This window comes from Cuculus canorus, chromosome 9 (assembly GCF_017976375.1).
Source record: "Cuculus canorus isolate bCucCan1 chromosome 9, bCucCan1.pri, whole genome shotgun sequence".
In the NCBI taxonomy this organism is placed as follows: domain Eukaryota; kingdom Metazoa; phylum Chordata; class Aves; order Cuculiformes; family Cuculidae; genus Cuculus; species Cuculus canorus.
In genome coordinates this window covers 26,729,544-26,753,224 of record NC_071409.1, presented here as the reverse complement: position 1 = coordinate 26,753,224, position 23,681 = coordinate 26,729,544, and the positions used below count along the sequence as shown (strand labels likewise).

The window sequence follows — 23,681 nt, the reverse complement described above, 5'->3', positions numbered from 1 at the left end:
CCTTGTGGGCAACGAAGAACTGGTGGCAGACAGGGCAGGTGCTCCCGCAGCGAGGAGGGGCTGCACAGGCTCTGCTCGCAGCCCCAGACCTGCAGGACATCACCTGCAACCCCCCACCCTGCCTGCAGCAACACCGGACCAGAAGGCACCGCAGCGCTCAGCACACACAGCAGAAAGGGGCACCTACAGGATGGCAGATGATCCAAGGGCTGATTTATCCCGTACGAGGACGGGCTGAGACAGTTGAGGTTGTTCAGCCTGGAGACAAGAAGCCTCAGGGGAGACCTTAGAGCAGCTTCCAGTGCCGAAAGGGGCTCCAGGAAAGCTGGGGAAGGGCTCTGGATCAGGGAGGGCAGGGACAGGACGAGGGGAACGGTTTTCAGCTGAAAGAGGGGAGATGGAGATGAGATCTTAGGGAGAAATGTTTTGCCCAGGGTGCCCAGAGCAGTGGTGGCTGCCCCATCCCTGGAGGGGTTCCAGGCCAGGTTGGATGGGGTTTGAAGCCCCTGATCCAGTGGGAGGTGGCCCTGCCCATGGCAGGAGTGGGACTGGATGGGCTCTGAGGTCCCTTCCAACCCAAACCATCCCATGATTCAATGATAATCAAGTCTCCAACACTCAGACTAAGGATTAAATACCCACCCAAACTTCCTCCCCCCAAAAAACGCTACGTATGGAGAAGGCATTGTTTTTTAACAACACAGACCTGAGGAAAGTTCATCTCTAGGGTTGTGCTGAGCAGAAGCGAAGCCCCAGTCCGTGCGGATCTGACACCGCTGAGACGAGACCCACGGACAGATTAAACCAAGGCTTGAGAACAAACATTTAAGCAGAACTTAAGGAACACTTTTACTAAGAGAAAATTTAAACCGGCCACAGGGTAATGCTACTGTACCCCAGCAGAGGCTGAGCCTCTGCCTCCTAACAGACAGGTCTTTCCAAGCAGAATAACCACCCAAATGAACAGCAATATTGTCCCATTAGCCATACGGATTCAAAGCAAACAGCTCAGAAAGGCTCTCCAGCTAAAGGAGATTAAGCACAACAAACAAGTTCCAACAATACCGTGGCTGTAGGAAATAGAAGACTATAACGTACTTTGAAAGCCTAACCCTCCCTACCTCCTGCAAGCAGAGCAGAAGAGCCACCAAGTTCCCAAGGCTCAAAACGCGAGGACCAGCGGCATTAGGAGCACAGGCCTCTGCTGAAGGCTGCTCAAACTCCTCCCAACACTACGGGGAGGCCAAGGATGCCCCAGACCAAGGAGAAACCAAACACACCAGTTGAGTGATGAAGGAAGCATCAAACCAGAGAGGGGAGGAGCCTGCAAAAGACAGGTCTACCAGGAGCTGGCCACCACCCCCCACCCTAAAACAAAAGGGGAAACAACAAAACAGAGGTTTCAGAGGCTCCCAGTTTGCAGCGTGAGCATGCACTCACCCTCTCGCAAGCTCCTCTTTGTTGAGCATCTTCCCCACAAAAGTGGAGCCACACTTGCAGGCTAACATGCCAGCAGCTCCTTGTCTTTCCTTCCCACCTTGTGACGACTGATGACACACAGAGAAGATCTTGCTGCAGCCCCTGGAGCAGGAGACAGGCCAGGGCTGCACAGCAAATGCCCCTCAGGCCAGACCTCACGAGCAATGTAGGAATGGATCTAAAACCATGCCTGCCTGTAGTTTCAAGCTAAGACCCCACGAGAACTCTGCCACATGGAGGGAGTGCATACGTACATCGCTGTGGGACAAGAACCTGAAGGATGGGCAGGAGAAGCAGAATGAAACAAGCTTTCAGGACAGAGCTGTCAGGTAAAGACAAACTCCCAAGAACTGCACAACAGTGGAAATCACCCCAAAACATGGGCACTGCAGGTGGCCACAGGCAGAGCCAGCCCCGTTCTGGTATTTACAGAGCACTCCAGTCCCACAGGAATGGAACTGCACCCTGGAAGAATGGGAAGGTAGGAGACAGAGAGGAAAACAGCTTTTTATGCTCTCCTTAATGATTGCCCAGCTGAGAGAATTCATGTTCTCTGCCAGGGCAGCGCAGGTGAGGAGCACAGGCTCCAAGGCAGGGAGAGGCTGGGGAAGGAATCCCCCATAGAATCATAGAATAGTTTGGGTTGGAAGAGACCTTAAAAATCATCTAGTTCCAACCCCTCTAGATGTCCCACTAGATCAGGCTGCCCAAGGCCCATCCAACCTGGCCTTGGGATGGAGCAGCCGCAACTTCCAGTGCCTCACCACCCTCATACTGAAGAGGTGTGAGAGGTGTCAGGAGGTATTGGTAGCCCCAAGAGGTGACAAGATTGCAATGCAAAACCAAGGCAAAGGACAACACACAAACACCAATTTCTAACCCTCACCTGGCAGTGCACATTTGCTCGGCAACTACTGGGTGAAAAGCCTAAAGAGTCAGGAAACACAGACTCCCAGAGGGAAAGCATCCCAAAGAAAAACAAAAGGGAGAGGTGGGGCAGGAAAAGAACGTCCCATGTGAAGATGGTCAGAGGACATCGCACCAGCAGTCATGTCACTTTGCTCCCAAGCCCATGAGCAGCAGAGGAAGATACCACCATGCTGATTTGCAGCTTAAGTTTCTTCTTTCTACAGCAAGATGAGACTTGAGTGCTCCAGACCATCTTTTCCCTTTCAGTTCCCAAGTGTCCGCAGCCTCCCCAGGTCTCTCCCTGCAGCCCTGCCCATCTCCATTCAGGCGATCTTGGCCAGCCACTTCTCGAGGGCCTCGCAGTCAGCATCTCCATCCTCTCCCTTGCTGCCCCGAGCGCTGCACTCCACAAATTCCACCTTCATGGGAAGCTGGGAGAAGTCAAAGTCCTTGCCCTTCTTCCCCAGCTGGGCTGGGCCACCGGTGGCTGAGCCATCCAGACTGCTGGGGGCTGCGGAGCGGGTCACTCGCAAGGTGTTGCTGCAGAGAGAGGAGGGAAAGGGTCAAGAGCTGTGAACCAGGGGAACATGACCCACCCCAAGGCTGTGGAGATGGTCCGGAGCCAGCTCCATCAGCAGGATGCCAGCTACACCAAGGACAGAGGTACCAGTGGGGGAGGCACTTTGGCCTCTTCTCCTAAACATTCCCCAAAGGCACAACTGCAGAGAGGGTTGAGAGAGCGAGAGAGAAGGCCCCTCAGGAGAGGCTGCTGAAACAGGCTTTGTTTTGTAATAACCAACAGCAAGAGTCAGGTGACAATGTCCTCATCTGTCCTTCTATGACCAGGTGGCCTGTCTAGCAGATAAGGGGAAGGCTGTGGATGTTATCTGCATGGACTTCAGTAAAGCCTTGGACTGCCATCTCACACAGCTTTCTCCTAGAGAAGCTCGCGGCTCATGGCTTGGATGGGCGTTCTCTTCACTAGATAAAAACTAGCTGGATAGCTGAGCCCAGAGCGTGGTGGGGAACAGAGCTGAATCCATTCAGAGTGGTGTTCCCCAGGGCTCCCTGCTGGAGCCAGGCTTGTTTAACATCTTCACCCACGATCTGGATGAGAGCCTACAGCTTTGGTGTGCTCTACCAAGGAGCCACCTTCTCTCATCCTGAGCGTGATGAGGTCCTGGCACAGGTTGCCCAGAGAAGTCATAGAATGGTTTGGGTTGGAAGGAACCTAAAAGGTCATCTAGTTCCAAACCTCCTGCCATGATCACAGCTGCCCCATCCCTGGAGGGGTTCCAGGCCAGGTTGGATGGGGCTTGGAGCCCCTGATCCAGTGGGAGGTGGCCCTGCCCATGGCAGGGAGTGGAACTGGATGGGCTTTGAGGTCCCTTCCAACCCAAACCACTCCATGATTTTAACACTTACATAAGCAAAACAGACTGCTCTTTTTGTACAATGAACTTGGATCTGGCTCAAGGAAGCTCACTACGATAGAAAGGAGAAGAGAGAAGATCAGAGGGTTTAAGATCCACTGTCATACTTACAGCTCTTTCTCCAGCTGCTGCTGAATAAGTTTTGATGATTTTGCCATGGTAACATCTAGAGAGAGAGAAAAGGAAATGAGCGTTCTGGTTTTATGTCAGAATTCAGAACCTGGTTCCTCCTCGTAAAGGAACAGCAAGGCCTGCTCATAGGGAGAAGTACCAGGTCAAAGCCAGCAGTCTCTGCACTAAGATAAGGGACACTGGAGCCCTGGGTTTGCAGGAGTGAATGGGAGCAACCCTAAAGCCTGATAAAACATAGGGAATTGATTTTGTCTTGCTTCAAACAGAGGACAAGGTTTGTGCCCCACCCCTAAGGCCCAGCGCTCTCGCCTGTCCTGGGCTCAACACCACGTTTTTTAACCTATGGTGTGTGGGACCATGAAAGCCTGGGGCAGCTCCTGGAGCACTGCATGGAATAACCAAGGAAACCAAATGGGAAACAGCCAAAAAGTTTCGGACTGCTACACTAGGAATCATGAATGGTTTGGGTTGGAAGAAACCTCAAAGCTCATCCAGTCCCAACCCCTGCCATGGGCAGGGACACCTCCCACTGGATCAGGGGCTCCAAGCCCCATCCAACCTGGCCTGGAACCCCTCCAGGGATGGGGCAGCCCCCACTGCTCTGGGCATCCTGGGCCAGGGCCTCCCCACCCTCATTTCTCACTAAGATCTCATCTCCCTCTCCCCTCTTTCAGCTGAAAACCATCCCCCCTCATTCTATCCCTGCACTCCCTGATCAAATGCCCCTTCCCAGCTTTCCTGTAGGCCCTCTCCTCCATGTCAGCCTTCACTGGAAAAGTTGCAGGAATCTGAAAATCCAGCCCTTTCCAGTAAATGGAGGTTCCTGCTGCGTTTCCAAGAGAAAACGTACAACCTTGGCAGCTAAATGGCTGTCTGGTTCTGACACTGAAGCTACGAGCTGTGTAAGGACAGTTCATTGCGCTCAAGCCGATCCTATTTCTCGCTGCCTGCAGATTCCGGAAGCAGCTCTGCACGTGCAAAAAGCCGCCAGCCTTACCAACGCCCACCTTAAAAGGTGCAGCTCTCCCAAGGGATGCTTCCCTGCAAAGCCATCAGGCAGAGGTGACCTAAGACTTCTTCCAATGGCTGCTAGAAACATTCCTGTTGAGTGGTCCGAGGTTAAAACTATGTCCCAGTCTCTATTTTGCTGAAATCCCAACTCCTAAGAAAGGCAGCATCCCTGGCAGGAACGCCTGTCACCCCAGGACTGAGCCAACACCCAGCCCGCCAGCAGCACGCGATACCTTGCTTGTTGCAAGCAATCAGCAGCGCGGGGGCATTTTTGAGCACAGTGCCATCGACCAGGACCTGGTACAGGAACTCCGCCACATCCTTCACCTCCCGCTGGAAGGCCACACTGTCCACCACAAACACGATAGCTCTGGAGGGAAGAGGGAAGAACATGAGCTGGGCCTGAAGCTCCGTAACCACCTTCCCCTGCAAGTGTTCCAGCCTGCAATAACTCACACATTGGCTTCCACAACAGATCTCATCCAGCTCAATTGCAGGCGAACATATGCCGGATAAAACACTTCAGCCCCAGAAGGAATTCCTTCCCACTCTGCCCCATGGATACCACATCCCCTAAACCCTTCCCACCACAGCTGTGTTGCCTCCTGATGCGCTACAAACACAGGTAAGCGGGAAAGCAGAATGAAAGTCAACCCCTGCTACCCCCCATTTGCCTCCTGGGGCACCACTGCAGAGTGAATCCGCCCAGCTCACAGCATTCCCAGCACCATTATCCCTCTCCAAAACATCACCTGCCTCTCCCTCCCCTGCCATTCTCCTCCAAGGTACCTGGCTGCAGCCTTGAACCTCTCCAAGAAGTGAAGCCGCAAACTCTCATGGCCTGGGAGGTCAATTAAGGTCACGTTGGCACTCTGGGAACAGAAGTGAGAAGGCATCAGGAACACTTAATCCAGGGGGTGCCTGTGATCAGGAAAACCTGCCCAACAGTGGCTCCTGGCGAGCTCGGTGCTGAGGCAGTGATGGGTGAGTGAATCCTCCCCGAGGTGCAGCCTCTCCACCAGCCTGAACAATTATCATAGAAACATGGAATGGTTTGTGATGGAAAAGACCACAAAGCCCATCCAGTCCCACCCCTGCCATGGGCAGGGACACCTCCCACTGGATCAGGGGCTCCAAGCCCCATCCAACCTGGCCTGGAACCCCTCCAAGGATGGGGCAGCCACCGCTGCTCTGGGCACCCACCGCTGCTCTGGGCACCCTGGGCCAGGGCCTCCCCACCTGAACAGGAGAACATTTCTTCACAAGATCTCATCTCAATCTCCCCTCTTTCAGCTCAAAGACGTTCCCCTCATCCTCTCCCTGCACTCCCTGATCGAGAGCCCCTCCCCAGCTTTCCTGGAGCCCCTTTCAGCACTGGAAGCCGCTCTCCCGTGAGGCTTCTCTTCTCCAGGCTGAACAACCCCAACTCTCTGAGCCTGTCCTTGCCCCTGCAAGGTTCGTTTGTAACTGCAAGCTGCAGGTATTTCCCTTCCCCACTAGAGACCGCAGTGTCACTACAGACTGAATGCCTTCCACACACTCTTGAACAAGACGGGGCCAAACAGAGCCACGTCACCGCTCTCAAGATATCGTTCACTGGTCTCGCACCACTCTCAAGATAACATTCATTGCTCTCAGAGGGTGGGGAGAGAACACTGGGCAAGACCCTGTGTACTCCCCGCTCTAGGATTTTAATGGAAACCCTGTCTGCAATTTAAAAACGAAAAGCAAAACCCCATATGGCAGCATTCCAGCCGCACCTCCCCAGACCTGACTGCTCCATCTTAGAGACAGAAATATAAGGCAATTTTTGCCGGTATTTTTCTACTTCCACAGTGTGCACTGCTGAGAAAAATTCCACCCTACACTCAGGGAGGAGACAACTGCCTGAAAAGAGGGTGTAGTGAGTTGAGTGTTGGGCTCTTCTCCCAAGTGACAGGCGATGGGATGAGAGGAAACGGCCTCAAGTTGCAATAGGGCAGGTTCAGATTGGATATTAGGAAAAACTTCTTCACAGAAAGGGTTCTGGGGCCCTGGCAGAGGCTGCGCAGGAGGTGGTGGAGTCCCCATCCCTGGAGGGGTTTAACAGACGGGTGGGTGCGGTGCTCAGGGCTCTGGTTCAGTAGAGGACAGGGATGGTTGGACTCGAGGATCTCAAAGATCTTTTCCAACCAAACGACTCGATGATTCTCGGCCGAACCCCTTCCCCGCCGGCCGGAGCGCCCCCGCGAAGCCGCGGCTCACCTTGTCCTTGCTGACCCGGTAAAGGGCGGAGCTCTCGGTGATGGAGGTCTGCGTGTCGCGGTATCGCCCCGTCAGCAGCTGCGAAGAGAAAAGCCCCGTCAGGCGGCGGCGGAGGCCGTCCCGCTGCCCCTCCCGGGCAGGACCGCCCGCTCACCCGAGCGAAGAGCAGCGTCTTCCCCGCGTCGCAGAGGCCCAGCAGCAGCACCGCCCTCCGCCGGCTCCGCCGGCCCTGCACGAGGCGCCACAGCACTGCGGGGAGAGAGGAGGGAGCGCCTCAGCCCGCGGCCCGCCCGCCGCTCCGGGCCGGGGGCCGGGGGGCAGCACTCACGGATCGTGACGGCGACGGCGAGCAGCGCCAGCAGCACCGAGAGCAGCGCGGGGGCCGCCATGGCCGGGCGGAGCGCCTCGGGCTGCGGCTCCGAGCTACCCGCCATGCCTGCGCCACGCCGTCGCCCGCTTCCGGCTCCGCGCCGCGGCTTCCGGGGGCGGGAAGCGGGGGCTCACGGGAGTTGTAGTTTTGGGGAGTGGGGCGCCACATGCAGGACTTCCGGTTCCGCACAGGTGTCGCCGGAAGCTGTGCGCAGAGGCTCATGGGAGTTGTAGTTCCTATTGAGTGCGGGGCGTCACGCTGGACTCTCCGCTTCCGGTTCCGCCCAAGGGCTGCCGGAAGCGGGGCTGAGGGGGGCGGCGGGAGGCGGGTCTTGGGCTGGCGGAGCGCCGTGCGCGGGGGGTAGGGGCTGGTTCGGTGGGAAAAGCCCTCTCAGCTCATGCAGCCCAACGCACCGTGACTGCTGAACCATGGCCCGGAGTGCCACCTCTACACGGCATGGCAACCCCTCCATGGATGGGGACTCCACCACCTCCCTGCACAGCCCCTGCCAGGGCCCCACCGCTCTGACGGTGAACAGATCTTTGCTAATATCTAATCTGACACTGCCCTGGTACAGGTGGAGGCCATTTCCTTTAATCCTGTCACTTGGGAGCAGAGCCCAGCACCCACCTCACCACAACCTCCTTTCCAGGAGCTGCAGACAGTGATGAGGTCTCCCCTCAGCCTCCTCTTCTCCAGGCTAAACACCCCCAGGGCCCTCAGCCTCCTCTCAGACCCCCTGTTCTCCAGCCCCTTCCCCAGCTCCATTCCCTTCTCTGGATGTGCTCCAGCCCCTCAATGTCCTTCATGGAGTGAAGCGCCCAAAACTGAACCCAGGATTCGAGGTATGGCCTCACCAGCACTGAGTTCAGGGGCACAGTCCCTTCCCTGCTCCTGCTGCCACCCCATGGCTGATCCAAGCCAGGATGCTCTTGGCCTTCTTGGCCACCTGGGCCACTGCTGGCTCGTGTTCAGCCACTGGTGACCAACACCCCCAGAGCCTTTCCTACGGGGCGGCCGCACCCTGGGTGGCATCTGGCATGATGGCGGCTGGCTTGGTCCCCCAGCCAGAGGCACTGAGGAAGGAATGTGATTAAGGACCATTTGGAAAAATCTCAGGACGCCCCTTTAGATGTGAGATTTTATTTCTTGCTGTGATGGCAGCAGAGAATGGTAAAGTCTCCAATAGCCACGTTCAGAGTGATGAGGAAGGACAGAGAAAGCAGTGAAGGCAGAGGGCCCTCTGCGGATCGGTGTTCGGCGCTGAGGGCACAAGAGGAGTCATGGCTTGAAGCTTCCTCCCCCTCCGTCGAGCATCTTTCGCCCCTGGCTACTTCCCCTCAAGGAAAGTACACACCTGGAGGAGACCTGGAAAGGGAAAGGAGAGGAATTAGTTCAGCTCCTGCCTTTAAACATTCCCATCCCACCAGCGCGCCGCACTCCCAGCCATGCCAACAACTTCATCGCATGGCAAATTTATTGTGTGCCACAAAACACGTGTGCATTACCCTGAGACCTCTGAGCACACATTGACCCGGCAGGGTGGGTTCTTTTTATTGTTTCTTCAAGTGCACATTTGCTAAAGGTGAATAAAAATCTTTGATTCCCATTGATGCCAGAGCAGCAGATGCTGAGACAGTTTTCAGTTCACTCAAGGAACTTTGAGAAAAGTATACTGGCATCTCCCCGAGTTCTCTTCATTTTGCTTTAAAAAATTAAATGACAGCTTCAGAAGAAACTGCCTGCGAAGCCAAGAGCTGTGACTCATGAACATCTTTGTGGGGACGCTACAGTTACCTGATGGATTGCAGGTGTTGAGGCTAGAAACGGAAGCATAGTATTGATCTCCGAGGAATTCCTTGTATGTTATTCCATCGCGGAGCTTGACAAGACACTTGGTCGAGTCTTTAAAGAGAAGGTCCTTGGTTTGAGACTCAAACATCTTGAACCTGTCTGCCTCCATTCCTTTTGGTCCGAACAGTTTCTGAAAGAAAGGCACAAAGAGGTGAATGTAAATGAAAAGTAGAAAGCTGGTGAGAGTTGGCTGGTACAACCAGCTCTTAGTCCTGGCTCTTCACCATCACCTGTGAGTAACCTGATCAAGGACAGGCTGAGAGATCTGGGGTTGTTGAGCCTGGAGAGGACAAGACTCTGGTGAGACCTTAGAGCAGCTTCCAGTGCTGAAAGGGGCTCCAGGAAAGCTGGGGAGGGGCTCTGGATCAGGGAGTGCAGGGAGAGGAGGTGGATGGTTTTCAGCGGAAAGAGAGGAGATTGAGATGAGATCTTAGGTAGAAATGTTTTGCTGTGAGGGTGGGGAGGCCCTGGCCCAGGGTGCCCAGAGCAGTGGTGGCTGCCCCATCCCTGGAGGGGTTCCAGGCCAGGTTGGATGGGGCTTGGAGCCCCTGATCCAGTGGGAGGTGTCCCTGCCCATGGCAGGGGTGGGACTGGATGGGCTTTGAACCCTTCCAACCCAAACCATTCTATGATTCTAAGGTGGCAGAGGAGACAGGGAATTTTGGAAGGGATGGAGGAAGCATGAGGCTGAGGGACAAGGCTGTCACCACACCTTGGTAAGCTAAATCTTCCATGTTGCGCTGACTCCGCAGAACTCTGAGCATCCTTGCTTTAAAAATGCAATCGTGCTGCACCAAAACAACCCCAGAATATTTCTTCCTCTGTTGGTCCCACTCACCTCTTGTTTCTCCAGCAGGTCCTGGATTTTTTTGGCTTTCTCAGGACGTGTGACCACGGCATGGGTAGGAACTTTAGCCAAGTTGCAGTCCCTGTAAGCTATGATGTTTGCCCGACGCCCGTCAGGGCACAACAACTCAAATTGGTCCGTTTTCAGATCTTTGGCCCACTCTTCTTTATTTCTGCCTTTAAAGAGAATTGGTTTGGAGATTCAGATATCTTTGTAGCAGGAGAACGTCACCTTCCCCACACCTAAGCAAAGCATTTGTCCCTGCCTGCATGCGCGCTGGCACTTGGAGGTCTTGGGGAGAGCAAAGAGGCTGGAAGTAAAGCTCGGCAAGTGTCGAGAGGATGAGTTGGACTCCCAGAGCAGGCTGGGAAATCCAGTTACATCTTCTTCCTTGCATTTTTTTCCCTTCAAATGCTTGGAAAACTTCAGCTGCTGCTTTCAGAAATGGGAACTGAACTTTTAACGTTCAGGCAAGCAGGGAGTTAAAGCCCTGCACAATGGTGCCGGGGCAGGAGCCCGTGGTTCAAGGACCACCAGAATAGTTATGCAGCTGGAATTAAAGGATATTAAAGGAATTAGCTCTGCAGGAGTAGCTGCTGATGCTTGAATTCTCCTTCTCCTGCAGGAGGAAGGAGATTGGCCGGATGAGCAGTAAAGCTCCCTGTTACCTCCTGCACTGAGAACAAAAGTAATGCGGGCAGGGGAAGGCAGCGCTGCCAGGCCCCGGGCGACAGAATAGCCACCTACCACCGGTGTTTTCCTCGACGATTGAGTGCTTAATAAAGGCCACATCACCCCGCTCGACCAGACACCTGGGAAGTACAAAGAAAAGCAAGTGATGCAGGGGCTTGAATCCTGATCCTTTCGTACAGATTTTATAGAATCATGGAACCACGGAATGGTCCTCAAAGCCCTTCCACTTCCAGCCCCCTGCCATGGGCAGGGATGTCCTTTTGCAGGATATCAACACAAGGCTCTGTATGTGACCCCCCCCCAGCCTCTGTGGTCAGCCTCAGAGAGCAGCCCCAGTGTTCCCAGCACCTACCGGAAAGCTCCAGTGTAGCCATAGTATTTCTCATGGCTGTTGGCAACGCAGATCTCTGGTGGGATCCTCCCTGAGCCCTGGCAGAGCTTGCAGAGGCGGGAGTTTGGAGGAGACCCGGGAGCACAGCCCTCGCTGAAGTATTCCTCTGCAGGCAGGAACAGGAAAAACTTGAATTATTTTCTTTTAAAAATACATTCGTGCGTTGGTTTGTATTTGTGGTAACTGCGAGCAGGAAACAGACTCTGAGAAGGAGCGTCCCCAGAGGAGGGGACTGAGGCTGGAACAGAAGTCTCCTGAGGAGCAGCTGAGGGACGTGGGGCTGTTTAGTCTGGAGAAGAGGAGGCTGAAAGGGGACATCATCCTTTCTGCAGCTCCCTGGAAGGTTGTGGTGAGCCCACACTGGGCTCTTCTCCCAAGTAACAAGTGATGGGATGAGAGGGAATGGCCTCAAGCTGCATCAGGGGAGGTTTAGATTGGATATTAGGAAATACTTCTTTCCCGAAAGAGTGTGAAGCCCTGGCAGAGGCTTCCAGGGCAGTGGTGGAGTCTCCATCCATGGCTGGTTGTTTGGCCAGTTCATCCAGGCTGAACAACCCCAACTCTCTCAGCCTGTCCTCGTACAGGAGCTGCTCCAGCCCTTGGATCATCTCCGTGGCCTCCTCTGGACTCGCTTCAACAGCTCCATGTCCTCCCTGTGCTGAGGACTCCAGAGCTGGACACAGGGCTCTTGTGAGAGTGGAGTAGACAAGAGCCTTCCCCACTGCCCATCTTTGAGGCTCAAGAGACTTCAGAGATGAGATGAAGGATGGAAATCATTTTTGCAAGGGGATTCCAAGCTCAGAGAAATGGATGCAGAACTCAGCTCACCGAAGTTGCAGTTCCCCGTCTTGTTGTGAATCAAGCCCATGGGGATGTTCCAGCCAGCAGTTCTCCCAACAGCGGTGTGGCATGACTTCTTGCCCTGCAGATTGTTCCATCTGATATCACCATCAGATTTCTTCACAACAGCCACAGCAAAGTAGGATGCTTGAAATCAAATAAAATAGAGGAGAATTAAGGACTGACTCAAGGATCCCACCATGCTTCATTAGGAGAGCATTAGTTCCACCTGAGAGGGCATCTATTCACAGCGAAACAGAAATACTTTGCACTTATAAATGATTTGCCAGGCAGTGACAGAAGAATTTGCAGATGAGATGCATCTGCTCCCACCACGCTACTGGAAAATTATCATCCCTGACATTTCCCTTCCCTAACTGTGATGCTCTGGCATGTGAGAAGGCCATAGCAAGCCACACGTGATGATTTCTTATGTCCTCCTGATATCTTATCCCCTCTTCAGCAAAGGACAAAACCTTCCCTCCTTTCCCTCATCCCATTTCTATAAAGAACAATCTCTTGAGGTCCCAGCCCAGCCCCTCTTTCCCTGCTCGCAGCCCTGGCACTGCTGTGATGTGGTAGCAGGACTAAGCGCAAATCTCTTCCACCACCATGTGTTTTGCCCCAGTTCCAGCTTGCAGACACAGACTTTCCCTCCAAATACTAAATTTGTCTCTCAAACTTTTCATATCTACACTGGACACAGTGGCTCTTTGTGGGAAAACGTCCATCAGGATATTCTGCCCCTCTTTTGGTGGTAATTACCTGGTTCAGCTTCTGCTTTGCCGCATTGACTCTCATCTGAAAAAGGAGAAAAGAAGACAATAGATTGAAGATATGGCAAATTAAAAAAAAAGAAGGATCAAGCTCACTAATTTCTGCAGAAACTTAATTCTAGAAGTGACTATTTCAGGTAACACCTTGTGCCTTCAAAGAACAGAGCATTGGTCTCTGTCTGCTCATCTGAGCTAAACCAACTGGTTTTACCAAGGCCAATACTAAAGGATGGGGACATTGTGATTAAAACAAAGGAGATGGGAGCTGGAGGTCCTTGCATGCCTGGCTATCAATGCCCACTCTCCCAGGGCTATCCCACCCTCGTGGAAAGATGAGAGGTGAGCTGCTGCCACCCGGCACTGGGGTTTGCTGCAGGATGCAACTCTGTGGCTGCTTTCCAAGTTTCAGAATGAAGCCGGTGCTTCTGCACCAGCCGCTCCCCACCGCCCGGACCCAGAGGGGCAGCCCAGGCTCTACTCACCCTCGTAGTTTTCTCCCATCACCGGCACCAAGCCACACACGCCGGCGGTGTAGACGAAACCTCCGTCTAAGCTGATAGCATCTGCTTCACCTTTCTGCAATGAAAGTGATGCAATGATGAAATGATGCTGTGCGTGTCCCCAGACCAGCGCTTTCCAGAAATCAGATTGCCCTGCCCGTAAGGGAGGAAGGCTGGGGGCTCATCCCCGAGCACACGGACAGCCGAGGGCTCATGGAGACAAAGAGAGGGAGTTCTGGAATGGTTGCTCCCATGCGCTTGTGCCCACTGCCAGCAGCAACTCCCCTCCTCAGGCTCTCGCAGGCGCAGTTGTCTCTTTCCTAGCTTGTTTCCCTGCTTCTCTACCAGGCTTCCTCGTCTCACCTTTCCAGTTTGCAGTTTGTGCCCTCTTCATGGTATTAACCCAACCTTCTGAGCTCCTACCAGTCTATGCTGTGGAATTACTCCTCTTCTATGCAGGCAACTATTTTTCTCTGTATTTTACCAAATAATAAAAAGTTACTTCACACCAGAAAACTGCTTTTTATGTGATAAACCTCAAAAAAGAACTCTGTCCTATAAATTTTTTTTAAAGTATCATAGAATCATGGAATGGGTTGGGTTGGAAGGGACCTCAAAGCCCATCCAGTGCCACCCCTGCCATGGGCAGGGACACCTCCACTGGATCAGGGGCTCCAAGCCCCATCCAACCTGGCCTGGAACCCCTCCAGGGATGGGGCAGCCACCACTGCTCTGGGCACCCTGGGCCAGGGCCTCCCCACCCTCATCATCAAGAATTTGTTCCTAATGTCTAGTCTGAATCTTTCCCCTTCAAATTTAAAGCCATTTCCCCTCATCCCATCCCTGCCCTCCCTGATCCAGAGCCCCTCCCCATCTTTCCTGGAGCCCCTTTCACCACTGGAAGCTGCTCTAAGGTCTCCCCACAGCCTTCTCTTCTCCAGGCTGAACAACCCCAACTCTCTCATCCTGTCCTCGTACCAGAGGATGTATTAAGGTTGGTTTCTGCCCACTGCTATTTCTTGCAAACCTCCCAATATTTTCAAATCTATCCCCCTCGCCCCATCGATTCCCAGGCTGACGGAAGCGACACTGCTCTCCATCTGAGAGGTTCACCGAGAGAAGAAACGGGGACAAAAAGCCATACCATGATCTTAATAATGCAGTCCTCATTGCTGTCTGTCACGGTGCACTCCACCTCGCCGTTGCTCACCACACTCCAGAAGTCACACTTGCTCTTCTCTTTCTTGCCTACTGCACACCACCGTGTCTTATTTTCTCTGCGGTTGGAGTTCAGCTGATCTGGAAAACCACCAGAGGGAAAAAGAAGAGTAAGGCTACACGTGGTACTTGCTGGTTGTGTGGGACTCAGCCATGAAACCATCTGTACACACCACCCTCCTGCTGCCCAGGGCAAGATGTTTATGTTTAGAATCATGGAATCATAGAACGGTTTCAGTCAGAAGGGACCTCAAAGCCCATCCAGTGCCACCCCTGCCATGGGCAGGGACACCTCCCACTGGATCAGGGGCTCCAAGCCCCATCCAACCTGGCCTGGAACCCCTCCAGTGAAAATGGAGGTAATAAACTCTTTAATAAGCCCTGGGCTGGTGTGAGTAGAAGGATGATTCTTAAGCTAGAGGATACTCAGAAAACAACTTCAGGTCAGAAACAAAACTTCCTGCACGACACAAGCTGTTCCTGTGGATCCGTGTTAGCCAAAACATCACACCTACTAAACCACCACTAAAAGCACTTTGTTTTGCTGCCTAGAATGTACTCCTCATTTCTCCAGACCTCACAGCCCAGACAACTGTAAGACTGAGACCAAACTGAGCTGGAAAAATACAGCTTAGCTATGATTCTGTGAAGTGGCATTTGAATAAGCTACACAAAGTCCGTGTACCCCATTCCATGCGTAGCACAGAAATCTCTGAGCAACTCTACATTTTAAGTGGGTTTCGGAGGTCATTTGTGGAAAGTTTGACTCTCAGAAAGCCATCGAGGACATCAGTAAAGGCTTGATGAGTCTAGATGCAAATAAAGGACACTGTTTCCTTCCCGTGGCCCGGACAGGACCTGGTGTCCCAGGGTGTTCCTTCCTCTAATGTCCCAGAAATTACTAATTTCTAAGCAGCAGCTTTGACAATGCACCACATAACTGTGGGCAATTTTTGTTGTTGCGATCACGGTGAAGGGCCAAGGGGTGGCGTGTGTAGACTTTTCCACCTTTGTTGGTGTGATAAGGATGTTATTTTGACTTTGGAATCAATAGTATTCCTTGTCCCGCCTACCTTTCTGAACGCTCTGGATGGCGCTGTAATACTCAAAGCCCAGGTAGAGCTGGGTATCCATCAGCGCGGGGATGCGCTTCAGCTGGATGGCAGAGTCTTTGAAAAGCAAGTCTTTGAGGGTTGGGTCCTTCTTGCCAGGTGGCCCAAAGAGGTGGAAGCTGCCAGTTGTGCCATGGCCAAATCTTTCCTGTCACAAAGGGAAAATAATCAGCAACGAAGCTCTTGGGAAGCTGGAGAGAGCAAGCAAAGCCAGAGGACAGAAGAGGAGATACTTGGGGAAGGAAGGGAGAACTTGACCATACCTGCGCTTTTGAGAGGAAGAGCAAGATGTCTTCAACCTTGTTATCATCTCGAGCCATAACAGCATGAGCAGGCGCTCTGGCCCAGTGACAGGCTTTGTAGTTGTCCACAGGCGCACGGGTGCCATCCAGACACAGCAGCTCATAATCGTCCTTCTCCTCTGGGGCGTTTTCTGGCAGAAGGGAGGAACCATGAGTTGCATCACAGTGAAAATAGACAAAAAAAAAGAGCCTATCTGGGGCAGCTTTGTGATTAATTTCTCTCTGTAGAAGCTCATGAGAGAATTCTTTTCAGAAAACGGGATGCATGCTCCCCTTTCGCAAAGGTTGTGGGGTCGCTGTGGTCGTACAAAGGCAGTACAGGGAGGAGAACGCCTGTGCAAGTGGAAGAAAGACCATCTCTGCCTCTATCCTACCTAACTAAGAGAATTTACGTGGCAGCAGCACCTAGACATCCAGGCATGTAAGGAAGGATTCAAATACAAATAGATTTACAAACACCGTACACGTGGATTGAAGAGGTCAGGAGCTGCACGTGGTCTGTGAAGGCCAGTAGGTGGCCAGTGTCAAGGCTGAAAACAGAGCTCAGGTCAGAGATCCCAGGGTTACAAGAGGATTCAGGTGGGAAGGGACTTTTGAAGATCTCCGGTCTAAGCCACTGCTCAAAGCAGAGGCAGACCAGGCTGCTCCGTGTGGATCCTGGAAACCTCCAAAGATGGGGAGTGCATAGCTGTCCTGGGCAACGTGCCCCGCTGCTTGACTGTCCTTGAGAGGAAATAAAATCCCTTTGTACCTGCTCCCAGCCTCTCGTGTTTCCGTTTATGATTATTATTTCTCATCTTTCCAGTGTCCACCTCCATAAAGATCTTGGCTCCACCTTCCTGATAACCTCCTTGTAGGTTAAGGCAGGCTGCTCTGAGGTCTCCCCAGAGCCATCTCTTCTCCAGGCTGATCAAGCCCACCCCCCTGTGCATCTCCTTGCAGGACAAGTGCCTCTGACAAGTCTTGGTGGCCTCCACTGAGCTCACTGCAGGTCCCGGGCGTGCCAGGTCATCCTTCTCCAAGAGATGCAGAGTTAGTGAACTCATGCCATGGGCTGAATTCCCTCCCAGATCCTTCCCAGAGGGATGGAGGAGCAAAATTACCTACACAACCGCTCAGCCTGTGTTTGCTGTGGTAACCTTACAGCTGGCTTGGAGGTATGGCACCAACGATAAAAGCAGTGAACTTAAATCAAGCAGGTTATCCTCCTTCAAAGCACCCCAAGGAAAAGAATTGGGACCCACCACATTCCTATTTTTTCAATAACAAGGATGAGTGACTCCACAGTGTGCAAACCTTGTTTCTAGAGATGAAAGAAGAGGTTTTGGGCAAAGCTGGAGAGGAATGAAAGGCTGCACGGCGTAGATTGATTACAAGATAGAGCGGACTGGAATGGAGAGGAACGAGTGATCTGGCAGGCCTACCTAGAACAGTTGTGTGTTTCACGAAAGCCACGTCTCCTTTTCCGTCTTTCAGACACCTGCGGGTGGGAGGAACAGAAGAGATGTTAAAAACCCAGACATTGTAGCTCCGTATCTCCTGTTGCAGCAAAGGTCACAAACTGCAACTGCAGAGGGTCACCTTCCCCCAAAAAACTACGCTGGCAGAGAAGAAAATGTAACGGTAGAGAAGTCCTGTTAGACTCGGTACAACGGGGGTGTGACCTGGAGTCCATGCGGAACTGCACCCAGAATCCTGGAATCATTAAGATTGGAGAAGCTCTCTAAGCTCATCCAGTCCAACCCCAGCCTGGAGCTGCGCAGGGTTGTTGAGTCCCAAGTACGGGACATGGTACTTGGCCTTGTGCAACCTCATGCAATTGGCCTTGGCCCATGGATCCAGCCTGTCCCAGTCCCTCTGCAGAGCCTTGGCCCATGGATCCAGCCTGTCCCAGTCCCTCTGCAGAGCTTTGGCCCATGGATCCAGCCTGTCCCAGTCCCTCTGCAGAGCTTTGGCCCATGGATCCAGCCTGGCCAGATCCCTCTGCAGAGCCTTGGCCCATGGATCTCTGCTGCTTCTCTCATCTCTCACTCCGTGCCTGCAGGTTATTTCTAACTGCATCTTTAATTTCCAGCACTCCCAGTTGTTCCAAAAATTCAGTGCCCTCAGGATTACAGTGCAGCCCTCTCTGCTATAATGAAAACTCGTGTAGGTCAAGGCTAGACTGAAGGAAAGATAGTTAATACTCACTGGAAAGCTCCCGAATATCCAGAATAAGGCCCTGTGCGGGAGCATTTGGTTTTCGCATCCCCCTTGCACTGCCGACACAGTTTTGGTTCACTTGTGGCACCAGGCACGCAGCTGGCAGAGAAAAAATTGGCCACCGCTATGGATGAGAAAGAAGAAAAGTTAGTCTGAAATTCACTTTTGCAATGACCTGGAAGGGAGGAGACGCGTCGAGAACTTCAGGGACTCAACTGCTCTGCGAGCCACCGCTGCAGAAGGTTGGGCAGCATCACTGTCACGGTACCACCACCCCTGGCTTAACATCAGCCCCTTTATCTCACCCTTCCAGCTCACCTTGTTCGATGGAGGCTGAGTCTTTGCCGTCCCACTTGATGTCACCCCGGCGGAGGAGCGTCCCGATGGGGACGTTCCAGCCAGCAGACCTGCCCAGGCCTGTGTGGCAGGAGGTCTTGCCCTGCAAGTTATCTATTGTGAAGCCCGTTCCTTTCTTCACGACAGCCACGGCGTAGTAGCTGGTTGTGGAGCCTGAAGGACAAGAAATAAGCAGGAAAGCAATGAAAAAAGCAGGACTCGGGAACATTTCAAAGCCCACCAAACCCCCAGTTTCAGAGAATTATGTGCTACGCTTCCAAATAATTAGTGACCTTGCTTGAACACTCATTTTCTTAGGGATGAGATCCACTGCCAGTGAAGCAACTTGTAATGGGAAGTGACTTGAAAATACTATCACGCACAAAATGCTCAGCTACTGGGCAAACGTTAGAGGCGCCCATAGTTTTGTAAGGATGCTTCAACAAGGCTTTTCGGCAAAGCTTCTTCGGCAAAGCTATTCTCAACTGCCGTTTCTCACTGAAATGTACACTAAAGAGACTGAAATTCCACATTTAGTCTTTAAAATTACACCTAGTCCATGACCACTATGCATGAATAAAATGAGTAGATGGTAGAGAGCACAGCCTTCCATTTAATGGCAATGCTGTTGCCCCTTCAATCATTTTTTTTCTGTCTTGATGACTGTTCAGGAAGATACACGGGTTGTCTGCGCCGTCTAGCTCAGTGGTTGACCTACGAGGTCACTGAAAGACCTCTGGGACCAGCACAATTTTTATGCCATGCTTCAGGAGGACTCTTCTGCGGCTACTGCATCATCCCAAGGTCATCGACTTTCAGCATAGTCAGAAATGGGGACTGTCTTTGTCCCCTTCCCATTTCAGTGGATCTGTGGCCGTGAATGAAGATCATAGAATCATAGAATCATAGAAAGGTTTGGGTTGGAAGGGACCTTAGAGCCCATCCAGTCCCACCCCTGCCATGGGCAGGGACACCTCCCACTGGATCAGGGGCTCCAAGCCCCATCCAACCTGGCCTGGAACCCCTCCAGGGATGGGGCAGCCACCACTGCTCTGGGCACCCTGGGCCAGGGCCTCCCCACCCTCAGCGTGGATAAATTCCTCCTTATGTCCAGTCTAAGATCCACATTTTGATGTGACTGCCCCCCACGCTTTCTCCTCTGGGATATGGAAGCCAGGGGCAATGTCTGAGACCCACAGCAGAAAGAACATGGGAGCTCTGTGGGGAAAGCGTGGCCTTTGCTCCCTCTGGTTTGTTCCTGCCCCTTGGCTTAAAAATATTCCATGGAAATGTACCTTCACTGTGTTCGTAGACCTCAGCAGCAATGGGCTTCAAACCATAGGGGGCGAGGCCGGCCTCGAAAATGTGACCACCGTCCAAGCTAATGGCGTCTGCTTCATTATTCTAAACAACAAAAGGGTTTTAGTCAATCAACAAAGAGCAGGGATGCGTGAGGGAAACTGCTTCCCTGGAGTCTCTCCTGGATCCTTGTGGGTGAGTCCTCTACAGGGAGACCATAGGCAACAACCAGTGACTCGGAGGGAACTCCAGCCTTCTCCGGGTGTAACAGGCTGCTGGAACACCACAGACTCATGGCGTGGTTTGGGTTGGAAGGGACCTTGAAGCCCATCCAGTTCCAACTCCCCTGCCATGGGCAGGGACACCTCCCACTGGACCAGGCTGCTCCAAGCCTCATCCAACCTGGCCCTGAACCCCTCCAGGGATGGGGCAGCCACCCCTGCTCTGGGCAGCACCCTCAGTGCCCAGCATGGATATTTGCTGCCACTCACCGCGATGGCTTTTATGCAGTCAAGATACGATGTTTTCTGCAGGCAACTCAATGCAATGCTCTCTTGTTGCATGTGGTCTCTTAGGCTGTTGCATTTGTTCTCTTCTGGTGAGGATATTGTGCACCATCTGATGTTTGCCTTGGGGGGAGCAGCAAAACACAGAGCTGTTGAAAGGAGCAGAAACAAATAGTTTCAGAGAGGTGGAAAAGCATCAGTTGGAGGAAAACAGCATCTCTGTGAAGAGACCTCTGGTTCCCTGCAGTCACGTCCTCGGGTGATGGCCAGGTGTAGGATCTCCCTCTCACATCTCTTAAGTCATGCAGGAAGGTCGTTTCTTTCTTGCATGTCACGTGCACCTTTGGGAACATCTGGGAGGATCGTTCCTGTCTCTGGGTGGTGGGTGTTCTGCACAGCATCACGACCCAACCAGCCTGGGCTCGCAACAACATCAGCGGGAGTAGGGGAACAAGTTCGCGTTCTTCAATAGAAATCAAACTCAAGACTTTGTGCAAATGGACAGAAAAGGCATTCCACTGAAGCAGTGTCTTTGCAAACAACCTCAGAGGGAGAGCAGCTCCGACCTGGCCAGACTATCTCCAGCACGTGACTTCCATGATCTGGTATGTTTAACTGTCTCATCCTATCTCCCCTCCTCCGCTACACCCCGAGATGTCACATCATCACCCCGGTTCTCTCTTCTCGGAGTCCCCCAGCGGGTAAGTGCAGCTGGCTGGCTGCTCTGGGAGAACGGAGCGGAGCAAAGACCTGGGGTGGACACAGGCTCTCATGCCTCCTTCAGCAACACAGACACCAGAAATGCTGAACTCTGCCCCTTCCTGGCGGCACCGCACGGGTGAAGAGGCTGCACGCACAGCCCACTCCCACTCCCCCCAAACCCTCAAGTGTCATTCAGACATCTCCAAATTAGCCTGTGCCATTTCCATTTTCTCCTTCACCTCTGAAATATTCTCTTACTCGGTTTTGGAGCCAGCAGACACCTCCTCTCCTCTCAGCAGAGGCGCTGAATTTGGCCACAGGGAGAAGCCTTAGCCTTAATTCCTGCAGCCACAACCCACGCTTTCCAAGTCTTGGCTGCACAAAGCCATGACCACCTTAATTTAGTACCAGCAACCATCCTGCCCGGGGCAGAGGCTGGACCAGGACCTCCTGAGGGAGTCAGCCCAGCTGCACTGCTGAACGCTGGGAAGGAAACGGGATCCTGAGGGGACACCTCAGTGGGGTCTACAGCTTCCACACAAGGGGAGAAGGAGGAGCAGGCGCTGAGCTCTTCTCTCTGGTGACCAACGACAGGACACGAGGGAAAGGCAGGAAGATGCCAGGGGAGGGTTAGGGTGGACATGAGGAGAAGGTTCTTCACCCAGAGGGTGGTGGAGCCCTGGAACAGCTCCCGGGGAAGCAGTCACGGCACTGAGCCTGACAACGTTCAAGAAGCACTTGGACCCAACGCCCTCAGGCGCGTGGTGTGAATGTTGGGGTGTCCTGTGCAGAGACAGGAGTTGGACTTGATGAGCCTTGTGGTTCCCTTCCAACTCAGGACATTTTACGATTAACTTTAATAAAAGATCGTCACGTTCTAGTTCTGAGCAAAGGTGCTCGAGGACTTTCTGGTGGCAGCAGCACAGGCAGCGCTTCCCCCAGAGGACATTAATCCCCAACACACTTCATGGGAGATCAGAAGGGGGGCCACTGCCTACTCCAGGAAGGAGATCCTTCTTTCTCTTTCCAGGCAGTGGTCTCCTGGTCAGGTGTGGACAACAGCAATCTCCTACCTGCCAAAGCTGGGAGCACAGGGAGAGGAGAGAAAGAACCGCTTTGAGCAAAGCCACCTCTGCAGCTGCACAATTTAAGCATCAGCCCCACAGGAGCCCGAGACAAGTGCAATGGTGTCAGCAGGACAGGAGAAGGGTGGGGAACAGGCAGTCTTTTAATTATTTAAGCTCTATTTTATTCTCCCTGCCTTCAGGATTAACCCAAGGTGCATCCAGGCTTGGCAGGCAGGTCTTGCTCTAGTTTCTCCCTCCACACCCCCGTCCCAAGCTGATCCCCTGCTCCTCTCCTGGCACAGCAGCTGCCTGGAGGTGCTTTTTCCCCTCGCCCCGCGGCAGCAGGAGTGCAGAACCTCTCCCAAGATGGCCTTTGCCCAGAGAAGGGTGCTGAGCATCCCTCCTCCTTGCCAGCCGGGTGCTGAGCACCTCGCTGTGGGGAGCTGCAGCTGGGCCAGCGCGAGGCAGCCGCCGCGGGCATTGATGCTCCAAACGCTGCCCTTGTTGACAGAGATCCGCAGCTACCAAAGCAAGCGGCTGGCAGGTGCTCCTTTGCCTTCACATCTTGGTTTTTACTCAACAGCTGCCCGGCTCTGGCGCGTGCAGCGCCTCCAAACCAGCCTCGTCTAAGGGGAAAGCCTGAGCTCCTGGGAGGTTTGGACATTTCATTTGCCCCAAAGCTGCTTTCAGCAGGCACTTACCCACTATCCCAAAGGACAGCACAGTAGAGAGTATGAGTTTCATGCTGCAGCAGGGAGTCGGGTGCCGAGGAGGGGATGCAGCAGCCTTGGTCACAGACTGTCCCCTCCAAGTCTGTGATGGCTCGGGAACCGCTTTCTTCCCTTTTTATAGAGGAACAGCTTTGGCTTTGTTTGCAGAAGCAATGACCTAACACTGTTTGTCCTTCCTTGTTTCTCAATAGCTCCTAAATCCCCCCCTCCCTGGAGCAGCCCATTTTTAGGAAGCCTTTCACTTTGGCACTGAACCCCTCGGCGGGCAGGAGTCAGCGCAGGGCAAGGCGCTTTGCGTTTTCCAAGGGGCTTCAGATGGAAAATTCCCCGAGTTGTGACATTTGAATTCCTCTGCGGGCTGAATCGCCGCAGGAGGGGCCCTTTCCTTTGTGCTAGCCACCCCCTGCCTCGCTCAGCTTAATCTCAGAAAGTCCCTGCTGGATCCAGCCCGGAGTTCTGCACGGTTTCCAGTAACCGCCGCTCCGTGCCTCGCGCCCTTTGGCTCGCAGCGCTCCGAGCCCTCTCTTGGCAGCGGCCGGAGGTTGAAAGGCAGCAAATGTTCCTTACGCATGATCTAGCACAGCTTCTCGCTCAGGCCAAGAAAGTCAATAGCAGCGACCAAGAGAGCTCAATAAGGGCCTTGCAGCCAGAAGGAGGCATCACCATGCACTGTCGTTAAGTTCTTGGGATCAAGCTGGGAAGAAACGCACATCCAGAGAAGGGAATG

The 23,681-nt window shown here is 53.3% G+C and overlaps 2 protein-coding genes across 2 annotated transcripts; both read right to left on the bottom strand.

Moving 5' to 3' along the window:
* Positions 1-44: 44 nt before the first annotated feature.
* Positions 45-7,697, bottom strand: SRPRB (SRP receptor subunit beta). Its single transcript, XM_054075029.1, has 7 exons — positions 7,537-7,697; positions 7,363-7,457; positions 7,209-7,286; positions 5,754-5,836; positions 5,198-5,334; positions 3,933-3,987; positions 45-2,928 (listed from the first exon to the last, which is right to left on the bottom strand). Exons 1-7 carry the CDS (start codon positions 7,640-7,642, stop codon positions 2,712-2,714), a joined length of 771 nt encoding a protein of 256 aa, XP_053931004.1. The 5' UTR covers positions 7,643-7,697; the 3' UTR covers positions 45-2,711.
* Positions 7,698-8,705: 1,008 nt separating this feature from the next.
* TF (transferrin) lies at positions 8,706-23,082 on the bottom strand. The gene is made up of 17 exons (XM_009570158.2): positions 22,925-23,082; positions 20,440-20,603; positions 19,945-20,053; positions 18,632-18,823; positions 18,302-18,437; positions 17,536-17,591; positions 16,073-16,242; positions 15,771-15,957; positions 14,624-14,778; positions 13,462-13,555; positions 12,969-13,004; positions 12,192-12,350; positions 11,325-11,469; positions 11,027-11,091; positions 10,271-10,455; positions 9,376-9,562; positions 8,706-8,946 (listed from the first exon to the last, which is right to left on the bottom strand). Exons 1-17 carry the CDS (start codon positions 22,965-22,967, stop codon positions 8,909-8,911), a joined length of 2,121 nt encoding a protein of 706 aa, XP_009568453.2. The 5' UTR covers positions 22,968-23,082; the 3' UTR covers positions 8,706-8,908.
* Positions 23,083-23,681: the final 599 nt, after the last annotated feature.

Coding starts and splice junctions, on each gene's coding strand:
- SRPRB (XM_054075029.1), bottom strand. CDS start 7,642: ATGGCGGGTAGCTCGGAGCCGCAGCCCGAGGCGCTCCGCCCGGCCATG. Junction 7,458..7,536: donor CGCCGTCGCCGTCACGATCC/GTGAGTGCTGCC, acceptor CTCTCCCCGCAG/TGCTGTGGCGCCTCGTGCAG. Junction 5,837..7,208: donor ACCGGGTCAGCAAGGACAAG/GTGAGCCGCGGC, acceptor TTCTGTTCCCAG/AGTGCCAACGTGACCTTAAT.
- TF (XM_009570158.2), bottom strand. CDS start 22,967: ATGAAACTCATACTCTCTACTGTGCTGTCCTTTGGGATAGTGG. Junction 13,005..13,461: donor GATGGGAGAAAACTACGAGG/GTGAGTAGAGCC, acceptor CTCCTTTTTCAG/ATGAGAGTCAATGCGGCAAA. Junction 8,947..9,375: donor CAACACCTGCAATCCATCAG/GTAACTGTAGCG, acceptor TTCCCTTTCCAG/GTCTCCTCCAGGTGTGTACT.